The sequence below is a fragment of the Mesoplodon bidens genome (genome assembly GCF_964165515.1).
Source record: "Mesoplodon bidens genome assembly, chromosome: 5".
Lineage (NCBI taxonomy): Eukaryota > Metazoa > Chordata > Mammalia > Artiodactyla > Ziphiidae > Mesoplodon > Mesoplodon bidens.
The window spans coordinates 108,363,198-108,386,606 of record NC_138161.1 but is presented as its reverse complement, the minus strand read 5'-3'; the positions used below and the strand labels follow the sequence as shown (position 1 = coordinate 108,386,606).

The following is a 23,409-nucleotide window of genomic DNA, read 5'->3' as shown; positions in this document are numbered from 1 at the left end:
TTCCTTCCTTCCATAATTCCCTGATTGTTAGATACTTACTTTGTTTCTAAGTTTTTACTGTTATATGAAACATTTTTTTAACAGTTTAAATCTCTTCCTATAACTTTAATTACTTTTGGGGGAACAATTTCCAAAAGTGAAATTACTGGGTAAAGGTATATAAATATTTTTAATCTTCCTATTCACATCGTCCTACAGCCCTCCTGCCTAGCCATACCATTTACATTCCCATCAGCTGATTCCTTCATGTGGATGTCCCTTTTTCAGAGACCGCTCAGGAGGGTAAAGTTCTATGTATATGAACAAAGTGGGGTATGGTCCAACAGGTTAAGGGCTCTTATCTAGGCTTTGAAACGTCAAACTTGGAGCGTGAAGGCTTTCCTTTGACACAAAATATAGATTAAATATTAATCCACTAGAGGGCAGAGCTACCCCACTAAACCAAGGTTTTTCGGGAAAATCCAAGCCAGTTTATACCATCAATTTAGATCTAAATCCTGACATTGTCATCAAGGTGGCTTCAATTATTTTAACGAGGTGATAAAGGCTGGGCTGATATATATTTAAAATAAGCAACTTCCAGTTACTCTAACAAACACATTGTATTCACACTGCTTTTTTAAGAATGAACTTTTAATTTTAGAATAGTTTTAGATTTGCAGGAAAGTTGTGAAAATCCTATAGAGTTCCCATATGTCCCAAACCCAGCTTCCCCTATTGTTAACATCTGGCATTAGTGTAGTACATTTATCACAACTAATGAACCAGTATTGACACATTATTAGTAACTAGAGTCTGTAATTTATTCAAGTTTTCTTAGTTTTAACCAAATGTTCTTTATTTGTTCCAGGATACCACATTACACATAGTTGTCATGTCTCCTTAGGCTCCTCTTGGCTGTGACAGTTTCTCAAACTTTCTTTGCTTTGATGACCTGGGTAGTTCTGAGGAGTACTGGTCAGGTATTTCGTACATAATCCGCCTATGGGGATCTGGCTAACTTTTTTTTCTCATTATTAGACTGGTATTATGAGTTTGAGAGAAGAATATCACAGAGGTAAAGCGCCATTCTTAGCTCATCATTAAGGGTACATACTAGCACCATGATTTAGGACTGTTGATGTTGACCTTGATCACCTGGCTGGGCTAGTGTTTGTCAGGCTTCTCCAGTGCGAAGTTACTCTTTTGACCCCTTCCCATGCGGTGCTTTGTGGAAGGCAGTCCCTATGAGCAGTCCACACTTAAGGAGTAGGGAGTTATGTAACCCTCCTGGAGGGGGCAGTATCTACATACATTATTTGGATTCTTCTGCTTAGGAGATTTGTCTCTTCTCCCCCAGTTATTTATTTACTCGATCCTTTGTTTATATCAGTGTGGACTCATGGATAGTTATTTTATACTTTGGGTTATAATCCAAATCCAATTTTAAAATTTTGTTGCTCAGACTGTTTTGTCCCTTGAGAACTCTTTCATTTTCTCCAGTGCCCTTTTGATATACCCGCATAATTGTTCTTTTTGTCTTTGTTTTTGTTTTGTTTTTGTGAACACTTCTTACCTTTCTGGCCCTAAAAGAGGCTCCAAGCTCATCTTTCATATTTGCTGCCCTAGTCCTGGAATCAGCCTTTTTTTTTTTTTTTTTTCCCCAAGGAGCCCTGGTCCCTTTTGTTGGAGAATGGTATTAGAAACAAAGATCAGGGTGCTAGCTTTATGTTCACTTAGCTATACATTTTGTATAATTTTATTCTTCCAACTGCCCTGTAAAGTTATTAGCCCTATTTTATGGATGGGCTTTCTTCACAGCCATGAAGAATCTCCCCCAGCTAGTAGTAGACCCTGGCCTCACGTCCAGATTTGAGGTGACTACAAATTCATGTTCCTTTCAATATGCCCAGAAATAATGGCTAAAGTGGAAGAGGAGTATACATTATTCCCTGCAATTGGATGAAAGATTTTGCCTTTACTTTTGTTTCCCCTCAGAGAAAGAATTTGTCTTGGAGTCAATTGTTTGCTGAAGCTCTCTGGCAGTCAAAGGAAAGTGGTGATCCTTCTGGTGCCCCTAATTTACTGAGGGAGCCACCATGGACCCAGAACCTCAGATGGGCTGTCCTGACCTGGCTCACAAGATGAGAGGGAGGGGAGCCTTCCTGGAGGACCCTGGGCAGGCTTTGAACAGGACCGGAGCCAATCCGATTTGGAGAGGCAGGGGCTGGTGGGGAGGAAAGAAACAAAGAACATCACTGAGATGAAAAATACTGTAAGAAGGAAATATTCTGGCGGGAAAGAGAAGGCCTAATGCATGGTAGCTAAATTTCCATTTCTCTGGGCAGTTTAGGAGCTTTGGTAGCTCCTTAATGAGGAAAAATTTCCTGCCACCAAGTGAGGTGCACAGGTTTTCTATTTGGACATCTTCTGTGTAATTGGAATAAACTTGCATTACATTTCCAGTTCCTTATCTTTGGTAATATTAACTGCTAGCAGATGGGCCCCATCAAAGAGGTTGACACTGTAAAGTTCTCACTGGGGGCAAGCAAGAGACTTGGACTCTAGTAGCAGTTAACTAGAACTTGAAGAAATTATGCTATAGCCAAAAATATTTTTAATAACATTTACTTTTTCTGCGTATGACATTAAAGCGTGTTTACTGTGGAAAATTAGATGATACAGACAAGCAAATAAAGGAACGAATTCTCCAACTTAGAGATATTTACTCTTAGATTTTTGTTGTATTTCTCCTTTATTTTTTCTTGTCTATGCATCCATGGATAATATCAGGCTCGTGTTGCATGTAAAAATTTACATCTTGTTTTTCACTTAATATTTGACTACCTGTTTCATATTATTAAGTATTCCTGAAAAATCTGATCTCTCATGGATATATAATATTACATCGTATTGGATATATTCAGTTTGAAATATACTGTGATACATTTTTGTATATGTACATTTTGAATATAGGCAAGATTATTCCCTTAGAAAAAATTTCTGGAAGTGGAATAAAGTGGTGATAATAAAAGTATGTGTTCCAGAGAGTTGATGTCAGGAAAATGAGATCAGATGAATTAAACCACTCACAACAGTGTTTGGTACATGGCAAGCATTCAATGAATGTTAGGTATAATTGTTGAAAATATATTCTACTTGATAAATATTAACAAATAATCTTAGAGAAGACTTCTTTTCATTCTTAACATAAGCAGGTCATTAAATATTTTAATAGTAATTGAAAATATTGTGAACCACAACTCTAAGCTTTGTGATGACATCTGGGGTAAGAGATGGGGTTTTGGCATAAGGGAATTGAAAAAATTAGCAATAGCCCTTCCAAAGAGTGGGTTAAAGGGGTGAGAAATACCGTGGAAAGGAATGGTGAGGCAAATGTCACCATTGCATCTGATGGAAGTGTGACAAGGGCTCACGCTGCGATAGTGTGTGTGTGTGCGTGCATGTGTGTGTATATGCGTGTGTGACATTGTGGGGCTAGAGGGAAAGAGATGCAAGGCTCTTGTAATGCCTAATGTCTTCCTGGGGCTGGGATCCCCAGCAGATCAAGTGTGGGGCTGTGGACCCAGGAGCAGTCACAGATTATTGAGGGCAGAATACAGGCTGAGTGGGGTCACCAGTGCTTTGAGGAAGGAGGCAGGCCAGCTGCTGTCCAGATTGGGATGGAATATTCTGTTGTGGAGAAGGTATAAGCTGGAGACCATCTATTCTATCATAAGGGTTAAAAAGATCAAAGCAAAGAAAATCCTGGCAAGATCATCTGACTCTGAATTCCGCTCATTTAAAAAGCTGGGGTTGGGACTTCCCTGGTGGTCCAGGGGTTAAGACTGCACTCCCAAAGCAGGAGGCACGGGTTTGATCCCTGACCAGGGAACTAGATCCCACATGCCATATGGCAAAAAAAAAAAAAAAAAAAAAAAAAAAAAAAAAGCTGGGGGTGCCCACTTTATACAGTGAGGCTGACAAAAGTCGGTTGGGATTCTCCCCCTCTGCAGTGCTCTCTGATGGCCTTTCCAAAGTCCCTGAAAACCCACCACCCTGAATCTGCCCTCCTAGGCCTGGCAGAAGGCCTTCTGTGAAGTCACTAGGGGGCTCCTATGCAAATTTTTGCCACATTGACTCTGTGCTAAGCACTTTATATGCATTATCTCACCTGACTTCTTATCAACTACAAGAGATTTATTAGAGGTTAAGGAATTGTTTTTTAACATCTTTATTGGAGAATAATTTCTTTACATGGTGTGTTAGTTTCTCCTGTATAGCAAAGTGAATCAGCTATATGTATACATATATCTCCATATCCCCTCCTTCTTGGGTCTCCCTCCCACCCTCCCTATCCCAGCCCTCTAAGGTGGATACAAATCACCGAGCTGATCTCCCTGTGCTATGTGACTGATTCCCACTAGCTATCTATTTTACGTTTGGTAGTGTATATATGTCCATGCCACTCTCTCACTTCGTCCCAGCTTACCCTTCCCCCTCCCCCTGTCCTCAAGTCCATTCACTACATCTGCATCTTTATTCCTGTCCTGCCACTAGGTTCTTCAGAACAATTTTTTTTTTAAGATTCCATATATATGTGTTAGCATACAGTATTTGCTTTTCTCTTTCTGACTTACTTCACTCTATATGACAGACCCTAGGTCCACCCACCTCACTACAAATAACTCAATTTCATTTCCTTTAATGGCTGAGTAATATTCCATTATATATATGTGCCACATCTTCTTTAACCATTCATCTGTCGATGGACACTTAGGTTGCTTCCATGTCCTGGCTATTGTAAATAGAGCTGCAATGAACACTGTGGTACATGACTCTTTTTGAATGATGGTTTTCTCAGGGTATATGCCCAGTAGTGGGATCACTGGGTTGTATGGTAGTTCCATTTTTAGTTTTATAAGGAACCTCCATACTGTTCTCCATAGTGGCTGTATCACCTTACATTCCCACCAACAGTGCAAGAGGGTTCCCTTTTCTCCACACCCTCTCCAGCATTTATTGTTTGTAGATTTTTTGATGATGGCTATTCTTACTGGAGTGAGGTGATACCGCATTGTAGTTTTGATTTGCATTTCTCAAATGATTAGTGATGTTGAGCATCCTTTCATGTGTTTGTTGGCAATCTGTATATCTTCTTTGGAGAAATGTCTATTTAGGCCTTCTGGCCATTTTTGGATTAGGTTGTTTGTTTTTTTTGATATTGAGCTGCATGAGCTGCTTGTATATTTTGGAGATTAATCCTTTGTCAGTCGCATTGTTTGTAAATATTTTCTCCCATTCTGAAGGTTGTCTTTTCATCTTGTTTATGGTTTGCTTTGCTCTGCAAAAGCTTTGCAGTTTCATTAGGTCCCATTTGTTTATTTTTGTTTTTATTTCCATTTCTCTAGGAGGTGGGTCAAAAAGGATCTTGCTGTGATTTATGTCATAGAGTGTTCTGCCTATGTTTTCCTCTAAGAGTTTTATAGTGTCTGGCCTTACATTTAGGTCTTTAATCCATTTTGAGTTTACTTTTGTGTATGGTGTTAGGGAGTGTTCTAATTTCATTCTTTTACATGTAGCTGTCCAGCTTTCCCAGCACCACTTACTGAAGAGGCTGTCTTATCTCCATTGTATATTCTTTCTTCCTTTATCAAAGATAAGGTAACCATATATGTGTGGGTTTATCTCTGGGCTTTCTATCCTGTTCCATTGATCTATATTTTGGTTTCTGTGCCAGTACCATACTGTCTTGCTTACTGTAGCTTTGTAGTATAGTCTGAAGTCAGGGAGCCTGATTCCTCCAGCTCCCTTTTTCTTTCTCAAGATTTGGGGTCTTTTGTGTTTCCGTACAATTTGTGAAATTTTTTGTTCTAGTTCTGTGAAAAATGCCATTGGTAGTTTGATAGGGATTGCATTGAATCTGTAGATTACTTTGGGTAGTATAGTCTTTTTCACAATGTTGATTCTTCTAATCCAAGAACATGGTATATCTCTCCATCTGTTTGTATAACCTTTAATATCTTTCATCAGTGTCTTATAGTTTTCTGAGTACAGGTCTTTTGTCTCCTTAGGTAGGTTTATTCCTAGGTATTTTATTCTTTTTGTTGCAATGCTAAATGGGTAAATGGGAGTGTTTCCTTAATTTCTCTTTCTGATCTTTCATTGTTAGTGTATCGGAATGCAAGGGATTTCTGTGCAGTAATTTTGTATCTTGCTACATTACCAAATTCATCGATTAGCTCTAGTAGTTTTCTGGTGGCATTTTTAGGATTCTCTATGTATAGCATCATGTCATCTGCAAACAGTGACAGTTTTACTTCTTCTTTTCTGATTTAGATTTCTTTTAGTTCTTTTTCTTCTCTGATTGCAGTGGCTAAGAGTTGCAAAACTATGTGGAATAATAGTGGTGAGAGTGGGCAACCTTGTCTTGTTCCTGATCTTAAAGGAAATGACTTCAGTTTTTCACCATTGAGAATGATGTTGGCTGTGGGTTTGCCTTTATTATGTTGATGTAAGTTCCCTCTATGCCTACTTTCTGGAGGGTTTTTAGCATAAATGGCTGTTGAATTTTGTTGAAAGCTTTTTCTGCATCTATTGAGATTATCATATGGTTTTTATCCTTCAATTTGTTAATATGGCATAACACATTGATTGATTTGTGTATATTGAAGAATCTTTGCATTCCTGGGATAAACCCCACTTGATCATGGTGTATGATCCTTTTAATGTGCTGTTGGATTCTTTTTTTTTTTTTTTGCTGTACGCGGGCCTCTCACTGCTGTGGCCTCTCCCGTTGCGGAGCACAGGCTCCGGACACACAGGCTCCGCGGCCATGGCTCGCGGGCCCAGCCGCTCCGCGGCACGTGGGATCCTCCGGGATCGGGGCACGAACCCGTGTCCCCTGCATCGGCAGGCGGACTCTCAACCACTGCGCCACCAGGGAAGCCCTGTTGGATTCTTTTTGCTAGTATTTTGTTGAGGATTTTTGTATTTATGTTCATTAGTGACATTGGCCTGTAGTTTTCTTTTTTTGTGACATCTTTGTCTGGTTTTGGTATCAAGGTGATGGTGGCCTTGTAGAATGAGGTTGGGAGTGTTCCTCCCTCTGCTATATTTTGGAAGAGTTTGTGAAGGATAGGTGTTAGCTCTTCTCTAAAAGTTTTGATAGAATTCACCTGTGAAGCCATCTGGTTCTGGGCTTTTGTTTGTTGGAAATTTTCTTTTTTTTAAAGTCAGGTTTATTGAGGTATAATTTATATACAGTAAATTCACCTTTTTATTTTTTTGGCTGCGTTGAGTCTTTGTTGCTGCATGTGGGGTTTCTCCTGTTGCAGCAAGTGGGGGCTACTCTTCCTTGTGGTGCACAGACTTCACATTCTGGTGGCCCCTCTTGTTGTGGAGCATGGGCTCTAGGCACGTGGGTTTCATTAGCTGTGGCTTGTGGGCTCTAGAGCACAGGCTCAGTAGTTGTGGCACACGGGCTTAGTTGCTCCACGGCATATGGGATCCTCCTGGATGAGGGCTTGAACCCATGTCCCCTGCATTGGCAGGCGTATTCTTAACCACTGAACCGCCAGAGAAGCCCATGTTGGAAGATTTTTAATCACAGTTCTATTTCAGTGCTGTGATTGGTCGTTTATATTTTCTATTTCTTCCTGGTTCAGTCTCAGAAAGTTGTGCTTTTCTAAGAATTTGTCTGTTTCTTTCAAGTTGTCCATTTTGTTGACATATAGTTTCTTGTAGTAATCTCTCATGATCCTTTGTATTTTGCAGTGCCAGTTGTTACTTCTCCTTTTACATTTCTTATTCTGTGGGTTTGAGTCTTCTCACTTTTTTTCTTGATGAGTCTGGCTAATGATTTATCAATTTTGTTTATTTTCTCAAATAACCAGCTTTTAATGTTATTAATCTCTGCTACTGTTTCCTTCATTTCTTTTTCATTTATTTCTGATCTGATCTTTATGATTTCTTTCCTTCTGCTAACTTTGGGGTTTTTTTGGTCTTCTTTCTCTAATTGCTTTAGGTGTAAATTTATGTTGTTTATTTGAGCTCTTTCTTGTTTCTTGAGGTAGGATTGCATTGCTGTAAACTTCCCTCTTGGAATTGCTTTTGCTGCATCCCATAGGTTTTGGGTCGTCGTGTTTTCATTGTCATTTGTTTCTAGGTATTTTCTGATTTCTTCAGTGATCTCTTGGTTATTTAGTAGCATATTGTTTAGCCTCCATGTGTTTGTAATTTTTACACTTTTTTCCCTGTCATTGATATCTAGTCTCATAGCGTTGTGGTCAGAAAAGATACTTGATGTGATTTCACTTTTCTTAAATTTACCAAGGCTTGATTTGTGACCCAAGATGTGATCTATCCTGGAGAATGTTCCATGAGCACTTAAGAAGAAAGCGTATTCTGTTGTTTTTGGATGGAATGTCCTATAAATATCAATTAAGTCCATCTTGTCTAATGTGTCATTTAAAGCTTGTGTTTCCTTATTTTTTTTTTCATTTTGGATGATCTGTCCATTGGTGAAAGTGGGGTGTTTAAGTCCTCTACTATTATTTTGTTACTGTTGATTTCCCCTTTTATGGCTGTTAGCATTTGCCTTATGTATTGAAGTACTCCTATGTTGGATGAATAAATATTTACAATTGTTATATCTTCTCCTTGGATTGATCCCATGATCATTATGTAGTGTCCTTCTTTGTCTGCTTAATCCTTATTTTAAAGTCTATTTTGTCTGATATGAGAATTGCCACTCTAGCTTTCTTTTGATTTCCATTTGCATGGAATATCTTTTTCCATCCCCTCAGTTTCAGTCTGTACATGTCCCTAGGTCTGAAGTGGGTCTCTTGTACACAGCATATATACGGGTCTTGGTTTTTTATCCATTCAGCCAGTCTATGTCTTTTAGTTGGAGCATTTAATCCATTTACATTTAAGGTAAGTATCGATATGTATGTTCCTATTACCATTTTCTTAATTGTTTTGGGTTTGTGTTTGTAGGTCTTTTCCTTCTCTTGTGTTTCCTGCTTAGAGAAGTTGCTTTAGCATTTGTTGTAAAGCTGGTTTTGTGGTGCTGAATTCTCTTAGCTTTTGCTTGTCTGTAAAGGTTTTAATTTCTCCGTCAAATCTGAATGAGATCCTTGTTTGGTAGAGTAATCTTGGTTGTAGGTTTTCCCCTTTCATCACTTTAAATATGTCCTGCCACTCCCTTCTGGCTTTCAGAGTTTCTGTTGAAAGATCAGCTGTTAACCTTATGCGGATTCCCTTGTATATTAATTGTTGTTTTTCCCTTGCTGCTTTTAATATTTTTACTTTGTATTTAATTTTTGATAGTTTGATTAATATGAGTCTTGGTGTGTTTCTCCTTGGATTTACCCTGTATGGGACTCTCAGTCCTTCCTGGACTTGACTCACTATTTCCCTTCCCGTGTTAGGGAAGTTTTCAACTATAATCCCTTCAAATATTTTCTCAGACCCTTTCTTTTTCTCTTATTTTTCTGGGACCCTTATAATTCAAATGTTGGTGCATTTAATGTTGTCCTAGAGGTGTCTGAGACTGGTTTGGTCTGGTGGGTTTTTACTTTGTTACTTCATCGGCTGCATATTTCTCTGTCTTCTCATTTTCTTTAAGTTACTGTGTTTGGGGTCTCCTTTTCGCAGGTGGAAGGTTCATAGTTCCCGTTGTTTTTGGTGTCTTCCCCCAGTGGGTGAGGTTGATTCAGTGGCTTGTGTAGGTTTCCTGGTGGAGGGGACTGGTGCCTGTGTTCTGGTGGGTGGGGCTGGATCTTGTTTTTCTGGGGGCAGGGCTGCCTCTTGTGGTGTGTTTTGGGGGTGTCTGTGGACTTAGTAGGATTTTAGGCAGCTTTTCTGCTAATGGGTGGGGTTGTGTTCCTGTCTTGCTAGTTGTTTGGCATCAGGCATCCAGCACCAGAGCTTGCTGGATATTGGGTGGAGCTGGGTTTTAGCGCTGAGACAGAGATCTCTAGGAGAGCTCTCGTTGACTGATATTATGTGGGGCCGGGAGGAAAAAAGAAAGGAAAAAAAATTACAAAAATAATGAATAAAACATTATTAAAATAATAAGTAAAAAAATAATAATAATAAAAAAAAGAAAAAGAAGAGAGCAACCAAACTAATAAACAAATCCACCAATGATAATAAGCGCTGAAAATGAAACTAAGATAAACATAAAAATCAGAAACAAATCAGTCACAGGCAAAAAAAACCCAAGTCTACAGTTGCTCTGAAAGTCCACCGCCTAAATTTTGGGATGATTCGTTGTCTATTCAGGTATTCCACAGATGCAGGGTACATGAAGCTGGTTGTGGGGATTTAATCCACTGTTCCTGAGGCTGTACAGAGAAATTTCCCTTTCTCTTCTTTGTTCTCACAGCTCCTGGGGTTCAGCTTTGGATTTGGTCCCGCCTGTGTGTGTAGGTTGCCCTCAGGCATCTGTTCTTGCCCAGACAGGAGGGGGTTAAAGCAACGGCTGATCATGGGGCTCTTGCTCACTCAGGTCACAGGGATGGAGGGGTATGGAATGTGGGGCAAGCCTGCGGCAGCAGAGGCTGGTGTGATGTTGCAACAGCCTGAGGCGTGCCGTGTGTTCTCCCTGGGAAGTTGTCCCTGGATCATGGGACCCTGGCAGTGTCAGGCTGCACAGGCTCACAGGGAGTGGGTGGTGTAGATAGTGACCTGTGCTTGCACACAGGATTCTTGGTGGCTGCAGCAGCAGTGTTAACGTTTCACGCCCATCTCTGGGGTCTGAGCTGATAGCCATGGCTTGCACCCGTCTTTGGAGCTGGTTTAGGCAGTGCTCTGCCTTCTGTGGGCAGATGGGGAAGGAATCCCCTCTCCTCACATACTCCAAAACAATGGTCTCTTGCTCTTCGTCAGCTCCAGACATTTTCCCAGACTCCTTCCTGGCTAGCTGTGTCACACTAGCCCTCTTCAGGGTGTATTCATGCAGCCACCCCTAGTCCTCTCCCTGGGATCCGACCTCCAAAGCCTGAGCCTCAGCTCCTGACTCCCACCTGCCCTGGTGGGTGAGCAGACAAGCCTCTTAGGCTGGTGAGTGCTGGTTGGCACTGATTCTCTGTGTAGGAGTCTCTCTGCTTTGCCCTCTGCACTCCTGTTGCTGCACACTCCTTTGTGGCTCCACCAGTGAAGGGGCTTCCTAGTATGTGGAAACTTTTCCTCCTTCACAGCTCCCTCCCACTGGTGCAGATCCCGTCCCTATTCTTTTGTCTCTGTTTTTTCTTTTTTATTTTGCCCTACCCAGGGACGTGGGGAGTCTCTTGCCTTTTGGGAAGTCTGAGGTCTTCTGCCAGCATTCAGTAGGTGTTCTGTAGGAGTTTTTCCACATGGAACAACTTCCTCTCCTTGTGGAGAGGAAGGTGATCCCCACGTCTTACTCCTCTGCCATCTTGAAGGTCCTGAGGTTAAGGAATTTGTTTTAGATCACACTGATTGTAAGTGACAAGGAAATAATTGGAGCCAAACCACTGGACATAAAGGATCATATGCTTTTTACTTTATTGATTTATAATTGGATTACAATAAACTGAGCACATATAAATTATAAAATATGTCAAGTGTATACCTGTGAAACCATCACCACAATCAAGAGGACTGAAGCCCTAACTCGTAACCACTAGGCAGCAGCTTCTCCCTGTTAATACTAGTCCTTCCCTTGGCTTCAGTGTCATTCCCATCCTATATGACAAGCAGTCAGATATTTGAAGATGACCAACTTGTGCTTCCTCAAGCACCGTTATGAGTTTCTGCAAATGCATTTCATGGGACATAGCTGAGTTTCTCTTATCAGCTTGTTAACCCTCCCATATGTATTTTGCCCAGGTAATTGGATATTTGGATGATTCTTCAATCTGCCAAGAGCCATGCAGCTATTGTCACAGAGTACACAGTCTGGGACTGGGCCTCTAGGTGACAGATAGCAGTGCCCACAGCAAGGCCCAGGTAGGCAGGTTCAGTGGCCAGGGTTCAGATGTCTCTGGCTTAGCCTGGCCTGCTATGAATGCTCTCGTCCTAACAGACTGATATCCTTCAGCCAAACAATCAATTTGTTTGTGTTTATTTTAGAAAGATTAATAAAATTATTTTATTTTATTATTTTTTTATCCTTATTGAAGTATGGTTGATTTACAATATTATGTTAGTTTCAGCTGTCTAGCACAGTGATTCAGTATTTTTATAGATTATATTCCACTTAAAGTTATTACAGAATAATGGCTGTATTTTCCTGTGCTGTGCAACATATCCTTGTTGCTTATCTACTTTATACCTTGCAGTTTGTATCTCTTAATCCTGTGCCCTTCCCCAGTAAAATAAAATTATTCAATTGTCTTTTTTCCAATTTTATGTATGTATATGGAATAAATATACAAATAATATTTATAAATATGTTTTGTATTTATATATACATGTATTCAATATAAACATTTTTTTAGGGAAGAAAAAATTCCCAAGTACAGTTATCTTCAACTTCCACTAATTTTTCCTTTAAAAATATTCTTGTAGTTTGTCTGACACTAGAGTGGGCATGTATACTTTATCTTATTTATCCTTACAAGCACCCCCTAGAACAGAGTAGTAGTAGCATTTTATTTCACAGATGAAAAACTGAAGCTTAAGGTAATTCAGTAACTTGTCAAATTTTCCATCGTTATTACATGGTAGACTCATAATATAAGTTTTCTGATTCTATGGCTGGAACTAATTTCAGTGCATTAAGTATTTGGGAGGTGAGTGGCTGAGGAGAACAGGAAACAGTGGCTAAAATCCCAGGTGCAAGGATTTCTTTGATTAAATACCTTCAAATACATCACATCACACAAACAAATATATATATTTTCTGCTTTTACAAAAACAGGATTATGTTCCACGTAGTGTTCTATAACTTAACTTGGCAGTTTATGTATCATAGACAGCTTGCCATGACAATAGATCTACCTTATTTTTTATTTTCCGTTTTTAAATAAAGTAGTACAAGCACAACATAACCCTACTTGCCAAAAGTGTAGATGCTGTGTTTCCACTCCCAGGGATTCTGATTTGGTAGGTCTGGGCTGGGAGGCTGCATGGAGTCTAGAAGAGTTCCCAGGTAACCAACAGGCACCCCTGGTAAAGAACTTCTGCTCTTGTAGGTGCCCGCTGTAGGATGAATGGGATATAAACAAACATAGCAACAACAAAGCAGGCAGCCAATTACAAGTGTCCTGGGGCCAGAGAAAGACTAAAGAGAGAAAAAGCCACTCAGTTCCCAGTGTTAGGAGAGGTACAGGGACGTTCCTGTGGCAGACGTGGGAAGAAAGTGGTGTTTCATGGGGCATTGCACAGGAGGGCAGTGACAAGACAGTGACAGCCCCCAAACACCTGTATTAGAACAGAGATTGAGCTGGAAGCTGGGCGACTTATTTTAAAGTTGCATTTGCATGGAAAACTCACTTTTTCCTTAGATTGTTAATTTGAGATGCTTGGGAGGTGTTAGTGGAGAGATAAAGACCTCAGTGAGCCTCCTTTGATGCCAGGCTACGGAGGGGCGGGTCTGAGTACTGGGAGTGCATCAATTCCAATTTCCACTCGTGTTCCCATTAGGAAATAACACTTTCCCTCACCGATTTGCTTAGTGCATTGGAAGACATATGTAAGATGAACAAATAAAAGCTCTGAACTTCATGAGGCATTCATTTCAGTCTCTTCTCCCTCCCCAGATATCACTGGTTGATCCACTTGAGAGTGTCCTCCCGTCTGTGCAGGGTCTTAGTTGCTGATGAATGACGAAAGTGATAACTAGCATAAGTCATCCTAAAGTGGACATAAGGGAGGATGGTAAACAGGGAGCCCCGATAGCCAGTCCCAGTTTTGCCTCTCTCTCTCCATCTCCAGCAAGGACCTGTTCTTGATTCCCACTAGGAGGCTCAGCCCTGTTCCTGGGTCATCCCATGGCAGGGGTACAAAACCCAGCCCAGCCTCACTCTCCACCACTCAGCCCCAAGTCACACTCCCCACCAGCCTGACTGGAGGCAGTGTCCTGATTCTGCAAATTGGGCTTCTGCTTAATTCCCAAACATAAGATCCCCTGTGGGTACTACTGTTCCCAAGTTCCTGTCTGGCAGCCTGCCTCAACCCCCAGATCCTTCCTAGTAGTAAGGACTAGCCTTTCTCTTGCCAGGCTCCTACCCGGAATTGGAACACTGCCCCAGGCCCAAAGTCTCTGGCTGGGCTTGGCCACTAGAGGACAGACTCCAGAGCCAGCTTCCTGTTTGGATTTCCAAATATCACCTGCCCCACATTCCTCATGGCTGGACTTAACTGTTTGTTGGAAATGTTTCCACTTCTGTCTTTTTTTTTTTTTTTTGGCAGTGCCACACAGCATGTGGGATCTTAGTTCCCTGACCAGGGATCGAACCCAAACCCCCTGCATTGGAAGCACAGAGTCCCTTCCACTTCTGTCTTATGGCCTCCCTTCTCTTGGCCAACTGCTCTCCTCAGCTGTAAGCAAAGATTGCCATAAACTTCATCTGCTAGATTGAACTTACTTTGTTAACACCTGTAATTCCATCAGTTCCCCAAGTACAGATATTTACTCCATTGGGTGTGTCCACATCCTCTCTATCTTGCCTAAGTAGTTGGATACACCCTACAATTCTGTGATATGGCTGTGACTTTACACAATTAGTCGATTCTGCAAACATTCTATTTAAATCGAACATTCCAAATGAAATCCTCTTTTAAATATGCTAGAGAGACTGTTCAAAGAATCCTACTCTGATTCCTTTACAAAAAGTGGGTAGAAATATGGTGCAGTGTAAAGTACCTTATATAAGACGAGTTCTTTATTTGAGGGCCACCTCTCATAGACTGTGACCTCGGAAAATCATTATACAGTCTTCCTGGAACCTTTTCTTCACCTGAGAAACAGTGAAGGTAATTTAGTAATTTCTTAGGTTCAGTCTAGCTGTAACAGCCTGTGATTCTTAATAGTTATACTTTAACATGCATTTTTTTTTTTTGCGGTACGCGGGCCTCTCACTGCTGTGGCCTCTCCCGTTGCGGAGCACAGGCTCCGGACGCGCAGGCTCAGCGGCCATGGCTCACGGGCCTAGCCACTCTGCAGCATGTGGGATCCTCCCACACCGGGGCACGAACCTGTGTCCCCTGCATCGGCAGGCGGACTCTCAACCACTGCACCACCAGGGAAGCCCACATGCATTGTTTTGTACATTCAAAATTTCAGGTTAGGGGACTCCCTGGCAGTCCAGTGGTTAAGACTCCACACTTCCAATGCAGGGGAGGTGTGTTCGATCCCTGGTCGGGGAGCTAAGATCCCACATGTACTGCGGTGCTGCCAAAAAAACCCCAAAAATTCAGGTTAGAAGTTCTCAAAATTAAGTACACTGGCATGAAGTTTCTGCCTGAGGGTTTACTCTTTGGCTTTTGTCTTTGTAGGCTGTCCTTGATGATCTGGGATTGTCATAATAGTTGCCAAATAAAATACGCTTCACAGAAGGGAAGCTGCCTTACCTCCAGAAAGGAGCTTTTTAGTTTTTATTTTTGTAAATAACAGAAAGCTATTTACAAAAAGCTTTTTTTTTTACAAAAAGTGGGGCTCTTCTGAAGGTGGACGAATGGGCCCCCCAAAGCCACCCTAATGAAGGTCAGAACCCAGTGCCAAGCAGGGATAGTTGAGAGCAAAGCTTCTGAGAAGTAGAGACAGTGTTAACCTGCTCTTTTCTTCTGTAATTAATGTATCTTTATATTAGACCCTTTCATCTAGGGGTTGCTAAATGTTTCACAAATGTTAATTAATTCAATGAAACTTCACATCGCCACCCTGAGGCAGGTAATTCCTCTTCAACACATCACATCTTTGCTTGCTCCAGAGTCATCTACAGATTATGCATTAATGCAGATTAGGATAATTAATAATAAAACCTTGAGTGTAGATAAAGCTCTGGAACTAAAGATCTCAAGCACTTGGCAAATAACCAGATTTGGGGAAGGAGGACTGAAGAGGAAGTTTGAGGCAGCTCACTGCCAATGATGACAAGCAGAAGCATTGTGCTCATTTCGGGTTCCACTCCATGTTGAGGACACATGACCTTGAACAGGTCTTTGTGACCCCTTTGTGACTCAGTTCCTACAGCTCTCAAGTGGGGGCAATAATACTACTCATCTTCATACTTCATAGAAATGTTTCAAGGAATAGTGTTTGTAATATGCTGTGGAGTTCTCAGATGAAAGGTGGAAATTAACATATGATGAAACATTATCACCACTTATCTTCACACTATCTAAATGGGTTAGCCGCATCCCCACAGTCCCAGCAGAAACCAGAAATGCCATTATTTCCATTTAGCGTTTATTATATTCATCCAAAGAGGTTGAGAGGTGCTCAGGGCAGCAGAGATGCTCCTGGGATAAATGAAATCAAGTTGAGATACCAGATCAGAAAAGAGGTAGCTAATTTTTAGTTTTCTTCTTTTTTTTTTTTTCTTTTCCATTCTTATTTGAGATGGAATATTTGAGAGGGAATGGCTGAAGCAACATTTCCTCTTGGGCATTCCTCTCAATTCTAAGTTATCAATATATGCATATTATTCAGATTCCCAAGAATGGGCTCACTTGCAGGTACTCCCCTGGGCCTTTGTTTTCAGTTTTCTTTGTTAGAAACATTTCCTCTATCCATCTCCACTTATCTAGGCTGGTATAGAACTCCCCACATCCATAGAGTCTTCCTGGCCTAACTTCCTACCTGAACTTCCTCTGCCACTCCTTTGTGATAAGCACTTGTTTTGGAATTCATATTTTGGTGTTTGTCTTGCTTCTTAATAGACTTAGCTCTTCCAGGGTGTATTTTATTAATTTACATTCTTCATCTAGTACAAGTCTTGGCACACTGAAGTTAATCAAATAAGTGTTAAGTAAATGAATGAATGGTCTCTCTCAGCAAAATGTCAAGGTTCGAATTTAGACCACACCAAATCCACATCTGCTACTCTCACCATGTCATATCACACCCTGTGAGGCACACATAGTGTAGAATAGAAATTTTGAACAGGCAAAATTAAGGGAAAGAGAGACGGATTTAAATAATAAACTTTCAACTCCTTTGGGTAAACTCCAAGGAACGTGATCACTGAATCATATGGTAAGAGGTTTAATCCTGTGAAATATTCCCAACCTGTCTTCCAAAGTGACTGTACCATTTTGCATTCTTATCAGCAATGAGAATTCCTGTTGCTCCACATCCTTGCTGGTATTTGGTGTTGTCAGTGTTCCAGATTTTTATCATTTTAATACGGGTGTAGTGATTGCTCACTGTTATTTTAATTTGCAATTCCCTGATGACATAATCAAATGAGTTGACTATAAATAACAAACCCAGAAGATATTTACCTAAATTGTTTTCTTGGTTAATTGCTTTAGCCCTGACTATTAAATTTTTTGTTACTAAACGTTTGTCCAGACAAAAACCTGCACGTGAATATTTATAGCAGCCTTTTTCATAGTGCCCAAAACTTGGAAGCAACCAAGATGTCTTTCAGTAGGTGAATGGATAAATAAACTGTGGTGCATCCAGACAATGGAGTATTATTCAACTCTAAAAAGAAATGATCTATCAAGCAAGGAAAAGACAAGGAGAAACTTAAGTGCATAGTACTAAGCAAAAGAAGTCAATCTGAAAAAGGCAACATACTGTATGATTCCAGCTATATGACATTCTAAAAGGCAACAGTATTTGGAGACAGTAAAAGAATCAGCAATTGCCATGGGTCATGGGAGAGTTAAGGATGAATGGGGGAGCAGAGAGAATTTTTAGGGCAGTGAAACTACCCTATACGATACTACAGTGGTTGAAACCCACAGAATGGACAACACGAAAAGTGAACTCCAATGTAAACTGTGGACTTTGAGTAAAAATGATGTGTCAATCAATGTAGGTTCAATTGGTAACAAATATACAATTCTGGCAGGGGATGCCAATGGGGTAGGAAGGATGTGTGTTTTTAAAGAGTATATGGAAAACCTTCTGCTCAATTTTGGTGTGAACCTAAAAGTGCTCTAAAAAAAGTCTATTGAAATTTATTTAATATTAACATTTAATAAATAATAATTAACTTTCAAACAATGTTCTAAAGGGAAGTAGGAGATTTAACTTAGAGGGTTCAAAGAAGCTGTCTATATACACATAATATTATTTAGAAAGACTGGGTTCCTTTAGAACTTGCTTGTGCAATGATCTGTATAATATTTAAGCACAGCCTGATCCATAAAAATATGCAAATTTATATTAGTTTGTCTTCACTGACATCATTACTCATTGTATTAAGCCCAGCCTCAGGCCTCAAATTCAAGACTTCCATGTAATGATCTTGATCTCTATTTCCTGCCATATCTCACTCCCTTATTCCTTCACATACACCCTGGCTGCAGCAAAGGTGATGGACTTATTCTGGACCAGCCCCTGTGTTCCTCCTTCTGATGGCTCCCTTGTTTTAGATGCTCTTTCCTATGGCCCACTTCCAGTGTAGGCCCCAACACTTCACCTACTGAAGTCTTTTCTGTCTGTTTTCAAGGCCCTTCTCAAATGCTCCCTTCACAAAGAGGCTCTCCTGGTCATATAGATGTAACATCCCTCACAGAGCACTTTGATTATGCCAAATGAACCTATAGTAGCCGTGTTAGCCTAGTAACTAGGATCATGGACTGGGAGAGCTGCATTGCCATGGCCAAATACTCACTCTTCACTGATTATTTATTTTCTGTGCTGGTGTTTCCATGTCTGCTAAGTGGGGAGGATCATAATACTACTGACTACAGAGGCCATTGTAAGGATTGTGAATGTGTGTGTAAAATGCTCAGAATAGCGCCTGGTATATGGACATGTTCTGTAAATGTTTCCTTTTCCATGGAATCTAGCTCTGTTCTGGGTACACTCATGCTTGCGGACTCACAGTGCTGAACGAGGAAGGAGGCTGCCCACAAGCCATGTGGCTGTAGAGGCACTTGGACATTTTACCATTAGAACTTTTGGAGAGATGTGAGGAAACACTGTTTCAAAGTCCTCATTCTCCTGGACCATGCTGTTGAAATGATTTTCTATTGGTTCCCAGTTTTCGTAAACCTTTTTTACGTTCCTAGGGACTGATTTTGGTATTCAAGTTTGGCTTAAATACTGTTATGGTGTAATCAGATCTGTTTAATGAGGTAAGTTCATGTGCAGTTTTCCCTGAGATTCTTAATAAATTACACACTCATCTTAACCCCACAGTGGTGCAGAAATTGCCAAGTTTATTCAGGAACCCAGCCAGAAGGAAACAGTGCAGGAATTACCAGTTATAGACAATAGAATGAAACACTTCTTTCTCACTTGCCGACTAGCACTGGTATAGTTTTACCACTTCACATACAAACATTCCTCAATCCCCATAAGCTGAGATAAAGTGTAAAATCTTATTTTACTATTTTCTCTGCTAAATATTTAAATGACTCCTGTTAGAGCTCTAAAATGTTACTTTTTTTGAGACATAATTTTTTATTGAGATATAATTCACATTCATAAAATCTACCCTTTTAAAAAGTATACAATTCAGTGAGTTTTAGTATATTCACAAAGTTTTGCTGCCATAACCACTATCTAATTCCAGAACATTTTCATCCCCCTAAAAAGAAACCTCATACTCCTCATATTTTGATCTTGTGATAAAATGGTTATTTACGTGGTTAAGTGTGCTGATAATTTTTAGAAATTCAGAGAACTGCATGTATGTATAATATAGTAATTAATATTACAAGAGGTTACTTTTTAATGTTTATCTTACTTATACTTTACCATTTGCTCAGTGTTTTACACACACACACACACACACTTTAGTCTTGGTCTTGTTAGGATTTTTCATATCAGGTTGGGAATATCAGTGCCAACATTTGTGCATAGCTTGAAGGAGAGGGAGTGGACACAGTGAAGGTAAAAATAACTCTCCTTTATTGAACACATGTTGTTTCCCAGGCACTATCCCTCATATAACAGTTTTAGGAGGTAAGTTCTATTATCATCTTTATTTTACATGTGAGCAGATGGAGGCTTCTAGAGCTTATGAAACTTGTTATCCCCAGGTGGCATAACTAGGAAAGTCTGAATCTGAACCCAGGCCCTCCAAATTCAGAGCACATGCCCTTAAACACTGTGCTCTACTGACTACTGTTAAATTAGATGTTTAGTTTAATTATAACAACAGCCCTTGATCAGAGCTGTATGATACATTTCCCCAAGCCCTCATTCAATTCCTCCAGTTACTGGATGAGAAGAGCCAGTTCTTTCAGGTTAAATGATCACATGCAAGGGCAGCACAGATGAGCAGCTGGATTTTTTTTTTTTCCCCAGAGCAGACATGGATGTGTGTTCCCCTCCACCATTCTGTGACTTCTGACAGTTATCTTAGACTTCTGTTCCAGCTCTCATAATAACTAAACACATTTTATCACACTTGTTTGCATATTTGAATCTCTACATCAGTCTGAGGGTGGCAAATATGACTTGATTTATATATGTAGTCCCTGTGCTCAAATAATGTGACTTGAATGAATGTGTGAAAAAATAAAAAAATGAGTCTAGACTCCTTAAGAGTTTAACCACCAGTATTTAGTGAGAGGAGACTACACAGAATAGCTTGGTTACACCTTTGTCTTTTTTCTGCAAGTTTCTCAAAAAAGTAAACAATTCCACATACACATTAAGTGGAATGTGTTTTGCACACAGAGGAATGCGATTTCAAATACCTTTTGAAGAGGATTAGTCACAATTTGTACCTTTGGTAGGCAAAATAAATGAGGATTCTATTAAAAGCCGATGGAATAGGGCTTTCATTAATCAAATAAATTCTGCAGCTCTGTTAGCCTCCTTCCCACCCCAGTTCCTTGTGAATAAATCTGGGAGTCCTTGTGCCTGCTCCCCACTCCTCGGAGAGGTCCTGCCAACTCTGCATTGTCCCGCTGGATTTGCAGTCAGATGTCTTCTGCTGGCAGGCACTGTGCAGGCAATGAGTTCTTTCCCTGTATGTCGGGCACAAAAAGATCAGCATGGGAGCAGCAGCCTCCTTTGGGACAGCTGCTCAGAGAGAATGCAGTTAGCCAGGAGCCTGCAGAAATTCCTCCAAGCAGAGGGTGGCTCGTAGGAGGAGTTCAGTTTGCTAAGTACTGTCATTTGCTGAAAGAAGGTGTGTGCTCCAGAAGGAGTTTTAACCTGGAGGATCATTAAGTCTTTCAGTCAGCTGGTGAGCGGCGGTGGCTGGGCAAGTTCAATTCGCCCTGGACGCATCTGCTCCAGAAGGTCAGGGAGGAGTGGAATCACTTTTCCATGGGGGACCACTTTGAGAAGGGCCAGCAAGCTTTGCTCAATGAAGGAGAAGAGAATGAGATGGTAAGATTCTAGCCACATTTCCCCTCTTTCCATTCCCACTCCCCAGCCTCCAATACTCACACGCAAACACACACACTCATCCACATGCACATGCGCACACTCATACACACACACACACACTCATACACACACTCTCCTCTGTAATTTGATTCCGGCATTATGTGAGAAAAGTTAATGTTCAAGAAATCTTTCTCTCTCATAAATGTAACCTCTGACAGCAGAAATTTGCTAGGATGGAAAATATTGTATTCATTTTATCAAGAATGTTTTGAAGTAAAATTGAAAGGGAGAGAAGTACAATGTCCCTTCATGATATGTTTTTGAGATTTCTCAGTATAGCAAGTTCTGTTCAAAACGTCTAATAATTTCAGCAAATCCCTAATGTTGGGAGCAGCGTATTCCCTGATAGGAAGAAGTAGCACATCTACAGCGAAGTAGGAGGGGAGCTGGGCTTCTGACCTTCTTCTCTGCTCACATATCTGTGTTCACAAAGACTGTTGGACAGGGAAAACATATAAAATATTAACAGTTATCAGCCTACGTGCATTTCTCTTTACTTCTAGAATTTTACTTGTAGCTCCCTACATACAGATTGGTTTCAGAAAAATTTCTGGAGTTCACTGTTTCTTTTCATTTAGATGTGTTCCCATCTGAGAAACTGTAGGAAAAATCAATGATGATTCTTATGCTCTTGCTGAAATTAAAGCTGTATTTCTCAATGACAATATAATCAAGAGAGAGTTAGGAATGTGTACTTCTGTTAATAAGGCTGTTCTGCTAATTGTGTAAGCATAGATTTTTATGCCAGTAATGGTGTAATTAAAACATTAAAATGTGAAGCTCTCATTCTACAGTAACATTTTTATCTTTCTGGAATTAATATATAAATAACAAACCCCAAAGATATTTACTTAAAATGTTTTCTTGGTTAATTGCTTTGGCCCTGGCTATTAAATTCTTTGTTCCTGAACTGGTCTTTCAAGTCTAATCTGCTTACCTGTTCCTATAACAACAACATTTTTTTGGACCTTCAAGAGTAGATGCCTTCTGCTATCAAAGCTGAAAAAATTATAAGGGAATCAAAGTCACCCAAGTTTACGTGACTTTCTTAACCCTCTCCTTACTTCTTTTGGGTTTGACCACCAAAAGACAGTTGCCTTTAGGCCCTACACAAATGTCACCAGAAATGACCCTCTGACCCACGTTGGAAATCATCCTTATTTCTCCAGAGTGTTTTCTCTATATTAAAAGAATTAAGAGAATTCTCTATATTAAGTTGAAAAATTAATCCTCATCTTGAATATTCTTCACCAGAAGGCAGAGTCTCCTTCTCTCTACTGGTTTTTTAAATTCTCCCTCAAATCCTCAGATGGAAACACACCTACTCTTTTCCTGCACACTCATTTCTTCTCTTCCACAGTTTGTCATTCAAGAGTCATGAAGAATCATCTACTTTCTGTCAAGGCTTTCCTAGTTCAAGGGACACTACTACCCCTTCTTTAGCCTACGTATCCTAGTGAAGCAGTGTAGTTAATAGCTCATCTTCATAATAGCATCACCCAGTCAATGTATCAGAGTGTCAACTTAGTATTGTATGCAGCTGAAAGCCCAGTTAGGAGAGGGCCTTTGACAAGGAAAGGACACTGTGTTTTCTGGAGAGGAGTCATCTGGCTGGTAGTCTCGGTGGAGGTGCAGCAATTAGTATGCACTCTTGAGCTCTCCATCCTGCTCTGCCTGGAGAAACCTGGCCACCTGCCTGTTGCTGTGTCTGACACTCTGTCCCTTTTAAACTCATTACTCCATTCCCTTCTCCCCGAGCAGTAAGCTTCAAAAATTAGCAGGATACCTTAAATGTATGCCACATATAGTTAGAAATTTTTAGTTTACCAATAGTTTCTTGCCTACTAGCTAACTTGGTTTTCACTACACCCTGTGAGGTAGGTGCTATGCTTCCCACCTGAAAGAGGAGAAAACTGATACACTGA

At 40.4% G+C, this 23,409-nt stretch overlaps 1 protein-coding gene across 1 annotated transcript in view; it reads left to right on the top strand.

Moving 5' to 3' along the window:
• Positions 1–21,328: 21,328 nt before the first annotated feature.
• Positions 21,329–23,409, top strand: part of ATP13A4 (ATPase 13A4) — a 163,105-nt gene continuing 161,024 nt past the window's right edge. Inside the window, exon 1 of the mRNA XM_081234115.1 lies at positions 21,329–21,424. Within this exon, the coding sequence (XP_081090241.1) occupies positions 21,362–21,424 (63 nt within the window). The 5' untranslated portion in view covers positions 21,329–21,361. The remainder of the gene's footprint in view (positions 21,425–23,409) is intronic.